Consider the following 14,503-nt stretch of genomic DNA (forward strand, 5'->3'; position numbering starts at 1 on the left):
AAGTTTAAACTAAGCTAGCAACCTACGAGGAAAGGGGGAAGCACACAAGAATATCACACAAACGAGCATCCGCTCGTAAAGCAAACAAACCAACGGTACTGACCAAGTGGTAGAAAAGCGGTCCCGCCATAGCCAAGGGGAGCAGCTCAACCCAAGTCAACCAAGCATTAGACCTCGCGAAAATGATCGGGCCATAGACAAGAGGGCGGACCCCTCTCAGCAACCAAGCCGTCACGGATCGTAAAGGAAAACGGTGCGTGCGTACACCGAGCATCAACGTCGAACAACGCGAGCTATAGGAAAGGCGGGGGTCCGGCTGCATGAACCCTTTTCCTGACATACTCGATAACAAGATCTTGTGCTGGTTCAGAAGCGAGCAACGCGTAGCGTGCGCATACTGAACAAACTCGATGAGACTAGGCGGGGGTTGATTGCTAACCCTTTCTGCATGCCTTCTATGAGGACTTAACGGAGTGCCATATAGGACTTATTACACCGTGACTCCCTGCCGCAAAGCACAAATGTAAACACACCAACAAAAACAGAGCCTCTTTCGAGGACTTGGCCAGATGCATGTCTAGGTCCTACTTCTCATGTTAAAGGATGATGCGAGAAAGCGATAAAGTGCGAGAAAAGTAAAATGAAACGGGATCAATACCAAACGGATGATGATCCGTAAACTAAAGCGAAGCGAAGCGAAGAAACTAAGAATCCCGCGAGCGAGCTAGCAAAGCAAAAGCAAATAGTCAGCACACCGATTAGCCATAAAGCGCACAAATGTCGACTCGCACGTCGAGCATAATCACGATACACCTGCAAGAGGAACAAGCAAACCAAACAAGCGGATATAAAGCAATAGGATCGTGTCTCTAAGTCGAGGACACGATACAGATGATACAGAATCGTATCCCGCAAATGAAGCGGAACACTCGAGTGATAGGCATCGATCGGTGACCATCCAAAAGCCTTGCACACTAGCACACAAGTTAGAGATACCAAACACCGCAATCGGAATTGCGTTATTGCATTATAAGCTAAGAGGAAGTGAACAATCCACGCACATATAAAATGGACAACAAATGTCAAGGGGAAAACACACATGAATAACCTACAATTAATCAACATCAATCGTCTCATGAGATAGCACATTTCACAAGCTTTCCAACGACATAAAGAATGCGCAAATCGGAGTTACGAGTAAAAAGATACGAAGGTTTGAAGTTAGAAAAGAAAAACACAAAAAATTGCACTCAGGAACCGGTTCCTGCATAGGACAACCCGGTTCCCCATATAAAAAACCAGAGAAGCAACATTTCAGAAAACTGGGAACCGGTTCCCACCTAGGGACAACCCGGTTCCTGGTACAAAAACACAGAGAGTCAAAATTTCAGAAAACTGGGAACCGGTTCCCACCTAGGGACAACCCGGTTCCTGGTGCAAAAAGCAGAGAGTCAAAAAAACGCAGGAACCGGTTCCCACTTAGGGACAACCCGGTTCCTGGTACAAAAAACCAGAGGATCAGCATTTTGGATTGAGTGGGAACCGGTTCCCGCCTGGGACAACCCGGTTCCTGGCGTATGAAAACAGAATTTTGCACATTTTTGAAACCTTAGAGCCATTCGCACTCAATCCAAAAACGTACCAACTCGAGATTAATCACAAACAAACATCAAATATCATGGTATACATGCATTCACACATCAAATGATCCACATGTCAACAATTATGCTAAGTGCGATGCGTCAAGCAAGGCGAATATCAATCGAAAATGTAGCACATGCATTTATACGAACACGTTGAGTACATCGCAAATAACGCCAATTATCAACAACGATTATACACACAAGATCACCAACAAATCACGGATTCAACCACGAATAACACAATTCATCATCAACGGATATCAATCATATGCAATGAACATCAATTCTAATCAAAATCCCCATGAACACAATCAATTCGAGCAAAAATGAACAAATTCACCGATCAATCATCATCAATCATCCATAAATCAAGAACAAGGAGTAGATCTAGATTTGAATTCACATGATAATCAACAATTAAGCACCTAATTCAAGATTCGAAAGCATACCGGATGAAGATCCGAACCGAAGCGCGAACACGAACACGATACGAACGCGAACACGACACGAACTCGAAACGAACTCGAAAACGAAATCCGAAGTGTGAGAGAGAGAGGGCGCGCGAGTCTTGCAAGGGGGAGGAAGAGAAATTCGAACTTCGATCCTTGAATCTTCAATCCATGTTCTTGATCTTGATGAAATTTTATGAATATTGATGAAAGTTTTATGTAATTTGTGGTTTTGATCCAAGAGAATTGAGAGAAAGTGTTTGTGAGGAAAATTGGTGAATTGAAATTATGAGAGTTCTCCCTGATTTGTGAAGAGCAAAATGCTTATATATTGTCAACGCGAAATGTCCAAATTGCCCCCGGTGCTTCTTATTTTGGCTCGTTTTTAAGGAAACTCGGTTCGGCTCTGAATTCCGGAACGAAACCAATGCCACTGTGAAGATGACCAAATTCGTGACTCATCGCCGCGAGAATCGTCTCAATCCAATAAGCGATGAAGAAAATACGCCCGTTTGAATGACGAGAAACGCCAATTCATCTGGTGCGACTGTGCAGAATTTTGTGAGTACCGCTCAAAGAACTCGATGAAACCCTATCTTCGGCTCAAAATCTGAACAAGCATGTGTGACGAAGAAACGAAGCTAACGAAATTTCCAAGAAAATGCCACCGGAATGGACTTCATACGATAAAAATCGAAGAAGTTATGAATTTCAAACTCGGCGCGACATACTTGAAAACACACTTTTTACCGAAACAACGCGACGATTCTTAAAATTCTGGGAGTTTTCCGTGCATAATTGGCCTTCGGTCCGAACATATGAAATCTTGGTAATGACGGTACGGAGCTCCAGTTAAATTTTCAAGTGAATCCGACGAGCGGGTTAGGAGATATGAATTTTCCGAGGTCCGAAACCCTACATTCAGCATTGTTTTTCACTACGAAACCTCAAGTAATTTGCAAATCTGGCAACCTTCCTCAAAGAATTGGCTTCCGAGCCGAACACGAAAGTTGTAGATATCGTCAAAACTGTTGGGACAGCGCGGGAACTTAGCTCATATCACCTTCCAAATATGACTTGTGAATTTTCTCGTATTTCCACTGTTTAAACCATTTTTCACGCCTTTCTTCTTAAACCCATGAAAACTCTTTATTATTTTTCTTCGATTTTAGAATGACGAAATAAACGTCATTATTAACTTATAGCTCAAATAAAGAGGGCAAATTTTGGGGTGCAACAGTATTACCAGTAAGATTTAAATCAAATTTACATCATTCCAAATGGGTCAGGTTGATGTGCATAAGGTATATCCTTATGCACGATGCATAAGTCTTGTACGAGTAATATTTAAATTGTTTCGAGTAATATTTTAGTTAAAAACGAGTAATAATATCATAATCCATGAATAATATATGCATTATTTGCATACATTTATTAATTATGAGTAATTATTAATTGTGAGTAACGAGTACACTATTTTGTGTAATATTTACACCATTCTGAGTAAAATCGAATTTTAATTATTTTGAGTAATATATTCAGTGTTCTGAGTAATAAATATAATACTTTGAATACTATAAACAATATTTGAGTATTTATGCACCGCGCATAAGGATATACCTTATGCACATCAACACATCACATTCCAAATCCTCAATTCACATCATAATCATGAACATTTTTTAATCGATAAAGATCTAGTATTCTAAAAAATTCAGAAAGATCATACAAAAAAAGGTATAACAACAATAACAATAAAAAAATGAAATTTTGGAGATACCCAATTAGTAGAAATGAAGGGAAATGAGAAATCTTACAACAGGGTTTCTCTCATTGAGAAGAGAAGGATTGTCACGAAGTAGTTTCTGAAGTCCAACAATATCACCTGAGAGAGCACAAGTATATATTATAGGTGGTTTTGCAGGTTTTGACCTTTGATCTCGAGACATGTTCATCCTGGATTTCTCAAGAGTGGTATAGGCAGAATATTTTCGTTAATGCGTGAATATTTAAATTTAGGGGTTAAATGGCTTTCACCCCCTGCAATAGTAGCGAGATTTGATTTACCCCCCTTTTAAAAAAAAATTTGGATTACCCCCCTATCATATTAAAATTGTAAGTCTTTTGCCCCCTAAGAGGGAAAAATACCCCCCTGTAAAATATATTTTTTTGATTTACCACCCTCGTTTATACACGCTTAGGGGGGTGTCCAAATATTACAGGGGGATAAATCAAATTTTTTTTTAAAAGGGGGGTAAATCAAATCTCGCTACTATTGCAGGGGGTGAAAGCCATTTAACCCTTAAATTTAAATTTCAAGTGTAAACAAGATATTTTCGGAGATGTATTTTCGAAACACCTTAAAATTTAATTTGGGGTGCGTTTGAAAATGCATCTCCGAAGAGAATTTTGAAGTTTTCGGAGGTTTCGAAAATACATCTCTGAAAACAATCCTAAATATTTAGGGAATTTTGAGATGCATCTGTTATATTATAAAAAAATCACCTAAGCATGTTCTTTACAAAGATTATAACATATAATCACTTTAGTGCGGAAGCTACAAAGTAAACGTATATACACGAACATGAATATAGGATCATTTTTCATGTTGATATATTAAAGATTAATGAAGAGTAAGGAATCAAGGAATACCTGGATCCATTGTAGAATTACTCTATTGGCTATAGCTCTTCCTCAACCAGTACTCCTCACGCCTCAGTACTCTTCAGATGGGGAGAAGAGTGAATATGCTTTTCGTACTGATATATTGGGGACCATAGCCCATTATATAGGTGATGGCCCATTAGAGTTCCCATTATCCCGAAATGGGCCATCTGACATCCACCCAATTTGACCCATATCAATTAATTGATAAATAATTAATTATATAAATAGAAAACTAATTAGCCTTATTACATAATTTGACCACTAAATCAATTAAGGCTTCATATTGATAAATAGCTAATATAATCAATTTAAATATATATGCCCACATAAAATTATTTAAATATTTTATTTAATAAAATATTCTAACAATCTCCCACTTGGGCAATATATCTTAATGATTATATCATTATTCTTTAGGCGCGCATCCGAATGCTATTTATCCTTAGATTTCTTCTTTACAATCTAGTTCACCTCACACATCAATAAGGGACCACCGCGGCTATCGTCACTAACTTAAGACGTGAAGGAACCCCGATGACCACCAAATCAATGCATTTGATAAAATAGATCGATATGGATGAGTGGCATGGAAATTTCATGCAATGTGATCTCTTTATCATGTCTATTTCCAACTGGTCCAACTAAAGTCTTTAGTGAGATCAAAACTAAAGTTCCTTGAGTGCAATTTAAAACAAAATATTTGCACATAACCAAAAAATATAATGTTATAACAATAAAGATTAATAAACTTTATTTCTGCAGAATTTCAAATATAACATGGATTGTTCCGGAAAAAAATGAAACCAAAGTATAGAACATATAACAAAAAAGAAGTAAGACTCCCACTAGTCCAAGGCAATATCAAAACCAAGACCCATGTGAGCAACATGCCCATGAAAAGACTTAGGCGTTAAGCCTTTGGTTAGTGGGTCAGCTAGCATTAAGTCTGTCCCTATATGTTCTATCAAAATCTGTTTCTCCTGGACTCTTTCTTTCACAACAAGATACTTGATATCAATAAATTTTGATTTTGTAGCACTCATGTTGTTGTTTGAGTAGAGTACAGCTGCACTATTGTCACAATAAATCTTCAAAGGCCTCTGGATGCTCCCAATGACGCGTAGGCCCGTGACAAAGTTTCGCAACCAAGTTGCATGATTTGATGCCTCAAAGCAAGCCACAAACTCCGCTGCCATGGTGGAAGGAGCCACTAAAGTCTGTTTTGCAGACTTCCAGGAGACGGCTCCTCCAGCCAAGAGGAAGATATAACCAGATGTGGACCGTTTGCTGTCCGGGCATCCTGCAAAATCAGAGTCAGAATATCCAATGATCTCCAAGTTATCTGACTTCTGATAAGTGAGCACAAAATCTCTAGTTCTCTTCAAGTAGCGTAAAACACGTTTTACTGCCGTCCAGTGCTGCATACCAGGGTTGCTCAAATATCTGCCAAGAACTCCTACAATGAAAGCTAAGTCGGGACGAGTGCAAACTTGAGCATACATGAGACTCCCTACAGCTGAAGCGTAAGGAATCTTATCCATCTCTTTCTTTTCAAGATCCGTAATGGGGCACTGTTTGAGACTAAATTTATCTCCTCTAGCAACAGGTGTGTCTCCTGGTTTACTATCTTTCATGGAGAATCTATCCAAAACTGTATCAATATAGCTTCTTTGCGATAATCCTAAGATACCTCGAGAGCGGTCTCTAATTATTTGGATTCCTAAGACAAAGGAGGCGTCCCCAAGATCTTTCATCTCAAAATTTTTTGTGAGAAATCTCTTGGTTTCGTGCAATAAGCCTATATTGTTGCTTGCCAAAAGGATATCATCCACATATAACACCAAGAAAATAAATTTACTCCCACTGAACTTGTGGTATACACAATCATCAACTGGATTAGCCTCAAAACCACAAGAGGATATTACTTGATGAAATTTGAAATACCATTGACGAGAAGCCTGTTTAAGGCCATAGATGGATTTCTTAAGTTTGCAAACCATAGACTTTGGATCTCCCGATACAAAATTTTCTGGTTGTACCATATATATCGTTTCTTCAATGTTTCCATTTAGAAATGCAGTTTTAACATCCATCTGATGCAGCTCCAAATCAAAATGAGCCACTAAAGCCATTATGATTCTAAAAGAGTCTTTCGATGAAACTGGAGAGAAAGTCTCTTTGTAATCAATGCCTTCCTTTTGAGTAAAACCTTTAGCGACAAGACGAGCTTTATATCTCTCAACATTACCCTTTGAATCCCTTTTGGTTTTAAATATCCATTTACAACCAATGGGTTTCTTTCCTTCAGGTAATTCAACAAGATCCCAAACATCATTGTCACCCATCGATTTCATCTCATCCTTCATAGCATCAATCCACTTGAGAGAATTAGGACACTGCATAGCTTGACGAAAGTTGATAGGATCTTTTTCAGTCAAGCCAATGCCATCCTCATGTTCCTGAAGAAATACAACATAATCATCTGGAATTGCACTTCTCCTCTCTCTAATGGATCTTCTTAATAATGGCTGCTCTTGAGGTTGTTGAGTTTGAACTATAGGTGGTGCTTGAGGAAGAAACTCAGTGTTGTCTTCTTCTTGAGGGATGTTAGGAATAACATCTTGAATAACATCTTGATTTGTTTCTGGATCCATTACTGGTAGAATGACAGGTATAAAGATTTGTTCATTCCCAGTAACAGTTTCTTCATCAAAAACAACACTCCTTATGCTTCCTTCCCCTCCAAACTCTACATCCTCAAGGAATCTTGCATTTCCCGTCTCAAAAATTGTTCTAGTGATGGGATTGTAAAATTTGTACCCGCGAGAGTATTCGGCGTACCCAACAAAGTAGCAACTAACAGTCTTTGCATCCAACTTACCTTCATGAGGCCTATAAGGTCTCGCTTCAGCTGGACATCCCCAAATGTGTAAGTGCCTAATGCTGGGCTTTTTCCCAGTCCATAACTCATAAGGGGTTTTAGTTACTACTTTACTAGGTACTCTATTAAGAATATAAACTGCAGTTTTTAATGCCTCTCCCCAAAGTGACTCTGGTAGGGAAGAATGACTAATCATACTTCTCACCATATCCTTAAGAGTCCGATTTCGTCGTTCTGCAACTCCATTCATGTTGGGTTTCCCCGGCATTGTATATTGCGGAACGATTCCACACTCCTTGAGGAAAAGCGCGAAGGGCCCAGGACGTTGTTCCCCTGATCCATCATATCGACCATAGTATTCACCACCACGGTCTGATTTGACGGCCTTGATTTTCTTTCCAAGCTTAAGTTAACTTCAGCTTTGAAAGACTTGAACATGTCTAGGGACTGAGATTTCTCATGAATTAAGTACAAATAGCCATATCTAGAGTAGTCGTCTATGAACGTAATAAAATACTTTTGTCCATTCCATGAACCCGTAGGGAAAGGACCACATATATCCGTATGAATTAGTTCTAAGACGTCTTTAGCTCTATCAGCATCAAAATTTCTTTTGTTTGTTTGTTTACCCTTAATGCATTGTATGCAAACTTGAAAATTTGTCAAATCTAAGGGTCCAAGAATACCCTCTGACACAAGCCTTTGAATTCTCTGTTTAGAGATATGTCCTAATCGCTTATGCCATAAAGTGGCAGAACTTTCATTTAATTTTCGTTTTGTACCATGTGACTCTATTTGCATTATTTTGTTATAAGGACGTTCAATTTCAAGCATATAAAGATTATCATTTAAAGACCCGCAACCAATAACACTTGAATCAAACGAGAGACTAAATTTATTATTTCTAAATGAACAAGCATAACCAGATTTGTCCAAAACAGAAATAGAAATTAAATTCCGCCTAATAGACGGTGCAACATAAGTCTCAACCAAATCCAAATGAAAACCAGTCTTTAACAATAATCTAAAAGTCCCTATAGCCTCTACTGCAACTTTATTGCCATCGCCCACATAGATGAATCTTTCGGCATCACTTGGCGGACGGCTCCACAGGCAACCCTGCATGGACATACTAATGTGAGTAGTAGCACCAGAATCTACCCACCAAGTATCCTTAGGTACAGAAACTAAATTAATTTCAGAACAAACAAAAGTGAGAAAATTACCCTTCTTTACACGCCATGCGGCGTACTTGGAACAATCCTTCTTCATGTGTCCAGCTTTCTTGCAAAAGAAGCAAGTGGACTCCTTAGGTTGTTCCTTCGCCTTCTTGTTCTGAGAAGGATTCCCTGCAGTTCTTTTCCTTTTGAATTGAGAGCTAGTAGCCAAATGAGCACTTTCAGTCTTATCTTTCTTCAGCCTCTCTTCCTCTTGTACACAATGAGATATCAACTCATTAAGGGACCATTTGTCCTTCTGAGTGTTGTAGCTCACTTTGAATTGCCCAAAGTGTGCAGGAAGAGATATCAAAACTAAGTGCACAATTAAGTCCTCAGGAAGTTCTAACTTCAATGCCTTAAGTTTTGAAGCAAGAAGAGACATTTCCATGATATACTCTCGTATGTTCCCTTTACCTTTGTAACTCATTGAAATCAATTTCGACAAAGTAGTGCTTGTCTCAACCTTATCATTTTTAGCAAAAAATTGTTCAATGGTTTCAAGGAACTTCTTAGCACTCTCACTTTCAGCAATCGAGCCCCTAATAACTTCAGGTATGGATCTTTTGATCATCATGAGACACATTCGGTTGGAGCGGTCCCACTTTTCAATTTTTGCTTCATTTGGATTCTCATCAGTGGCGATCGGGCGTTCTTCCCTCAAGGATAAATCCAAGTCCATGCATCCAAGAACAATCTCAACGGATTCTTTCCAAGACTTGAAGTTCATCCCATTCAGCATAGGGATAGAGTTAATTTGAGCAACAAAGTTGGGAGCGGTAGCAGCAACAACTAAATGAGAGAACAATAAACATACAATAACATTAGTAGGCATGTCAAAATAACCGTAGAGACATGCACAATAATCTTAATATGAAAATTAAATAAGACCTTAGCAAGATACCAAACGCACCATTAATTTTCAATCTTCGGATTGTAAAAAATTAATTGCAAACGATACTCTCAACGTAACGATCAAATATTGACAATAAGTCCGGTCAAATAATGGTCACCTTAGGGCAGCCCATTATCCACATGGAAAATAAATTTATAATTATCACATATTTACCATCACAAGTATAAAATTACACGGCCAACTTGTGTCATGCTTCGGGCCGACTACAACTCGCATGAGTAATTACATACTACATCTTTTGTAAACTCAATTGAATTAATATTATGTAATAGAGGTTACTTCGGCAACATATTTTTTAAACTAATTCAATAAAATTTACTAGATAAATTAATAAATTAAATGGGAAGGTCTTAAAATTCACATGAGCATCACCAGCAAAATGCAATGCCAATTGTATGTTTATATTATATTATTACCTAACGATTGTGTTTATGTCATGTACATACCGATATAACAAACCGATATTATTAAATAAAATAAACACTTTTATTGTGTTTAAGAATACACAATTATTATATATAAAGAAATTCATATAATAAAATATATATATCAATTGAATGGATACTTAAAAAAAAAAAATTCTGAATTAATATAATGAATCCGATTTAAAATATAATAATAATATAATTAAATTAGTGAGAAATTATTCTAAAGTCATTATTTGAATAATAATGGAATAATACGTTAATTTAAATATATTGAATCCATTCATATTATTAAAAACAAGATCAAACCATTAATCCTGGTTGATGAGAATAACGGAAAAATAAAGTTTCATTACAGCCTTAATAAGTTATGAATTATGCACGGAGACAATATATTAAATTAAAAACAAAACTTTATATTTCTTAATTTAATAGGTCCAATTAGTAATAATTGCATACAAATAACAGCATACAAATAATTAATTAGGAATTAATATCACAATCAATTTACCCAAAAAAATATTCCTAATTATATAAGGATGGAAAACTCATGCTGTACCGATTATAGTGTCATTAAAAAAATAAATAAAAACTAACTAATAGGACAATCAAGAAAAAAAAACTCAAACAATTCACACATATTATCAAATTTCTCTCGTTTTGTATCAAACGTACATACTCATACATTATTAGAAATTTGATACAATCAGATAAAAATTTAATCTCTATAATAAAATTAATCCCAATAAATCAATCATGAAAATAGCTCTGATACCAATTGTTATATTATAAAAAAATCACCTAAGCATGTTCTTTACAAAGATTATAACATATAATCACTTTAGTGCGGAAGCTACAAAGTAAACGTATATACACGAACATGAATATAGGATCATTTTTCATGTTGATATATTAAAGATTAATGAAGAGTAAGGAATCAAGGAATACCTGGATCCATTGTAGAATTACTCTATTGGCTATAGCTCTTCCTCAACCAGTACTCCTCACGCCTCAGTACTCTTCAGATGGGGAGAAGAGTGAATATGCTTTTCGTACTGATATATTGGGGACCATAGCCCATTATATAGGTGATGGCCCATTAGAGTTCCCATTATCCCGAAATGGGCCATCTGACATCCACCCAATTTGACCCATATCAATTAATTGATAAATAATTAATTATATAAATAGAAAACTAATTAGCCTTATTACATAATTTGACCACTAAATCAATTAAGGCTTCATATTGATAAATAGCTAATATAATCAATTTAAATATATATGCCCACATAAAATTATTTAAATATTTTATTTAATAAAATATTCTAACAGCATCTACCTAAATATTTTTTAGTCCTAGTTTGATTACAAATTTAGTAAAAAAACAGTCAATTGTTATTGAAATGTTATAGGAAGATGACGAAGAGGGTGTTGTTAAAGTTTTTTCAAATAAATTAGGAATCCAGCTCATTATATTTTCTCTAAAGGAATAATAGATTGGATGCAATATGTCAAACTGATTGGCTATCACACTATGATAATGTAGGAGTTTGAAATAGGGGTGGCAAAGTGGGCGGCCCGCCCCGTAATATGTCCACCAAAAAAAGGAGTGGGACAGGCAAGTCTGTAAATTGAAATGGGCATAAAAATCTAGCCCGTCCCGCCAAGATGGCGGGTTGGCGGGTGACGGGCTTGTCCGCCTATTTTTTTATTTATTATTTTTTTAATAATTTTTTTTTTACATTTTAATTAGATTTTTTACATTATTTTTAGAACAATTTTTAATAAAACATTTTTTAAAAAATTTCACTTAAAAAGATTGCATATATTCATAAATAAATGTATAAAATAAAACCATCAAGAATTATAATTAATAGAATTAACTTAAAAAATAGCGAATTTTAACGGAGCGACAGGTTTTGGCGGGCGGCGGGCTTTTGCGTGGCGGGCTATGGCGGGCGGCGGGTTTTGGCGGGGCAGGCTATGACGGACGGCAGGCCAAAAAGGTCTGTCATACCCCAAAATTTGCCTCCCATATTCCATCCACAATGATTCAAAGTTCAAGAGATTCATCCAGTCATGCTCCTGAGCAAGAGTCTCCTAAAGCTAGGGTTTGGTACTCTCCTGAAAGAATTAGCAAAACAAGGTCTCTAATAAAGTTCTCCATGACCCATTATGACCCAAGATATCTCTATGGCAAAGATCAAGACCCAACTCCAAAAGTTACCTGCTCAAACAAACTCCAAGATTCACAGTCAACTGATTAAACCTAAAAGTCAACCACAAACAAAGCATGGTCTAAACCTCTGATCATTGATCAAACATCAAGTATATAAGTGTATATCCATCATTTGATCAAAATTTGATCATGATTTATCAGTAGAAACTCAGAGATGAACAAATACAAAAAGGTTCAAATTAAGGTTTCTCTAGGAAAAAGTCAACTCAACTTTGACTGACCATAACTTTCACGTGGAACATCAAAAATTCCCCACAAAGCCTATTTGGAAGGAAATTGGATTCCTTACAACTTTGTCTCTCACAAGCCAAGGCTAGAAATGATTCATTTGAGAGATACAATGCAAAAGATTATAGGTCCTTTTCAAGCATCCTCCAAAAGCAGTTTTTTGTCAAAGAGAATGTGATCAAGATAAGAGCTCCAAATGAAAAATATGTTCCAAAGTGGCTCATAGAGGACCTCTTGAGGTTTCCAAAAAGTCCTAGAACCCCCTCATAGCTTAAAAATTGAGTGAGATATGCTTGGTCAAAGTTGGGCAAAATTTGGAGACAAAATGTGAATGAAAGGGGTTCAAAATGGAATTTCTTGCAAGGGGCCTATCTTTTCAAGCTCTAATCTTGGTCCACAAGTTACCCAAGTTGCTGAAATTACTTTCCACGAATTTTATAGTTTTATTTGATTTTATATGATTTTTTATTCATTTAAATGGTGATTAAAAGTCAAATAAATCAAGAGGAAATCCAAGATATGATTTAAAGGCTTATTCCAATCAAATCTAATTAGCAATTACACCATATTTCCCATACAAATTCATTCATAATTAAATTGGAAAGAATTGGAGAAAATTTGATCAAAAATAGAAAGTTATAAAACAAATTTCTCAAACTTAGCAAGATTTGATTCAAGAGGTTTTTGGATTCCTTTTTAGACCTAAGTCATTCCCTATAAATGTACAACATAAACCAATGCATTAGGGGTTGGAAAATTGGATCGGAGCAGAGCTTGCAAGAACCAAAAATGTTCAAGAAAACTCGATTTCGATTTAGGAGATTGGAAGGGTTTCAGAGAGATTTGAGTGTTGCTACACGTTCCTTGGAGCATTCTGAATTGATTGGGATCCCCACGCGTCATCAACACCCCCAGAACGACCTCCAATAAGCTAAAGTAAGTGGCTCTGAATTCTTGATCGATTAGCATAATTGTTGCATTCATATGTTAAATCGTTTGTGTGTTATGCTTTATGTGATGATTGTGAATGTTTCTGGGTAATCCAACTGAGGTTTGCGTGGTCCGGCTGTGTTTTGCCATTAACGGCCAAGCTAGGGTTCTTGACTGAAATTTGGGGTTTTTTTGATAAGGGTAAAATTAGGTCAAATTGGACGAAGGGTTGAATTTGTATGGTCCAGACGAGAGTATTGTAGGGGTCGCGAAACATTTATTTAATTATATGTTCTATTCGCTATTTTTGGTGTTTTGGTTTGCTACGGAAAAATCGTAGCTAAACTGTAGCAAAGCTGGTTGCAGGTTTGGTGTCTTCTTGGGGAAGACGATGAGGTGGCTTCTCATCACTGGCCCATTTGAAAATTGGCGCGCGTTTGTCCATGCGTGTCTATGGGTTTTACATTTTATCTGCCTAAGGCGTGTGTTTAACGCATATACATGCGTGGTGTGTGGGTTGTGTGATGCGCTGGTGAGGGGGAGGTCATGGGTTCGAGCCTCCCCTTCGCCTATTTATTTTTCTGGATTTTCTCATGTGATCCTGTGTGCCTGTTCCCCTACGGTGTATCATGCGCCCCACAAATCTGACCATAGGATCATAAACCCTCTAGATCCAACGTGCCCAGCCTTGATCCCCATACCATGAGCCCTCATAACAGCCACACTGAATCCTAATCCTAATAAACTTTAAATAATTTTAATTATTTATTTGTTTTAATAAAAATGCCTTTTTTAATATAATTAATTATATAATAATAATTTTTTTAAATAAAATAAGTATATAATATTTATGTTAAAAATTTTAATTTGTTGTTCTTTCCGATTAAATCGATTAATCGCTATGGTCA

The 14,503-nt window shown here is 36.7% G+C and overlaps 1 protein-coding gene across 1 annotated transcript; it reads right to left on the reverse strand.

The window, feature by feature from the left end:
- Positions 1-9,055: 9,055 nt before the first annotated feature.
- Positions 9,056-9,692, reverse strand: LOC131634436 (uncharacterized). Its single transcript, XM_058905105.1, has 2 exons — positions 9,135-9,692; positions 9,056-9,070 (listed from the first exon to the last, which is right to left on the reverse strand). The coding sequence occupies exons 1-2, from the start codon at positions 9,690-9,692 to the stop codon at positions 9,056-9,058; spliced, it is 573 nt and encodes a 190-aa protein (XP_058761088.1).
- Positions 9,693-14,503: the final 4,811 nt, after the last annotated feature.

This window comes from Vicia villosa, unplaced genomic scaffold (assembly GCF_029867415.1).
Source record: "Vicia villosa cultivar HV-30 ecotype Madison, WI unplaced genomic scaffold, Vvil1.0 ctg.001291F_1_1, whole genome shotgun sequence".
NCBI classification, from domain to species: Eukaryota; Viridiplantae; Streptophyta; class Magnoliopsida; order Fabales; family Fabaceae; genus Vicia; species Vicia villosa.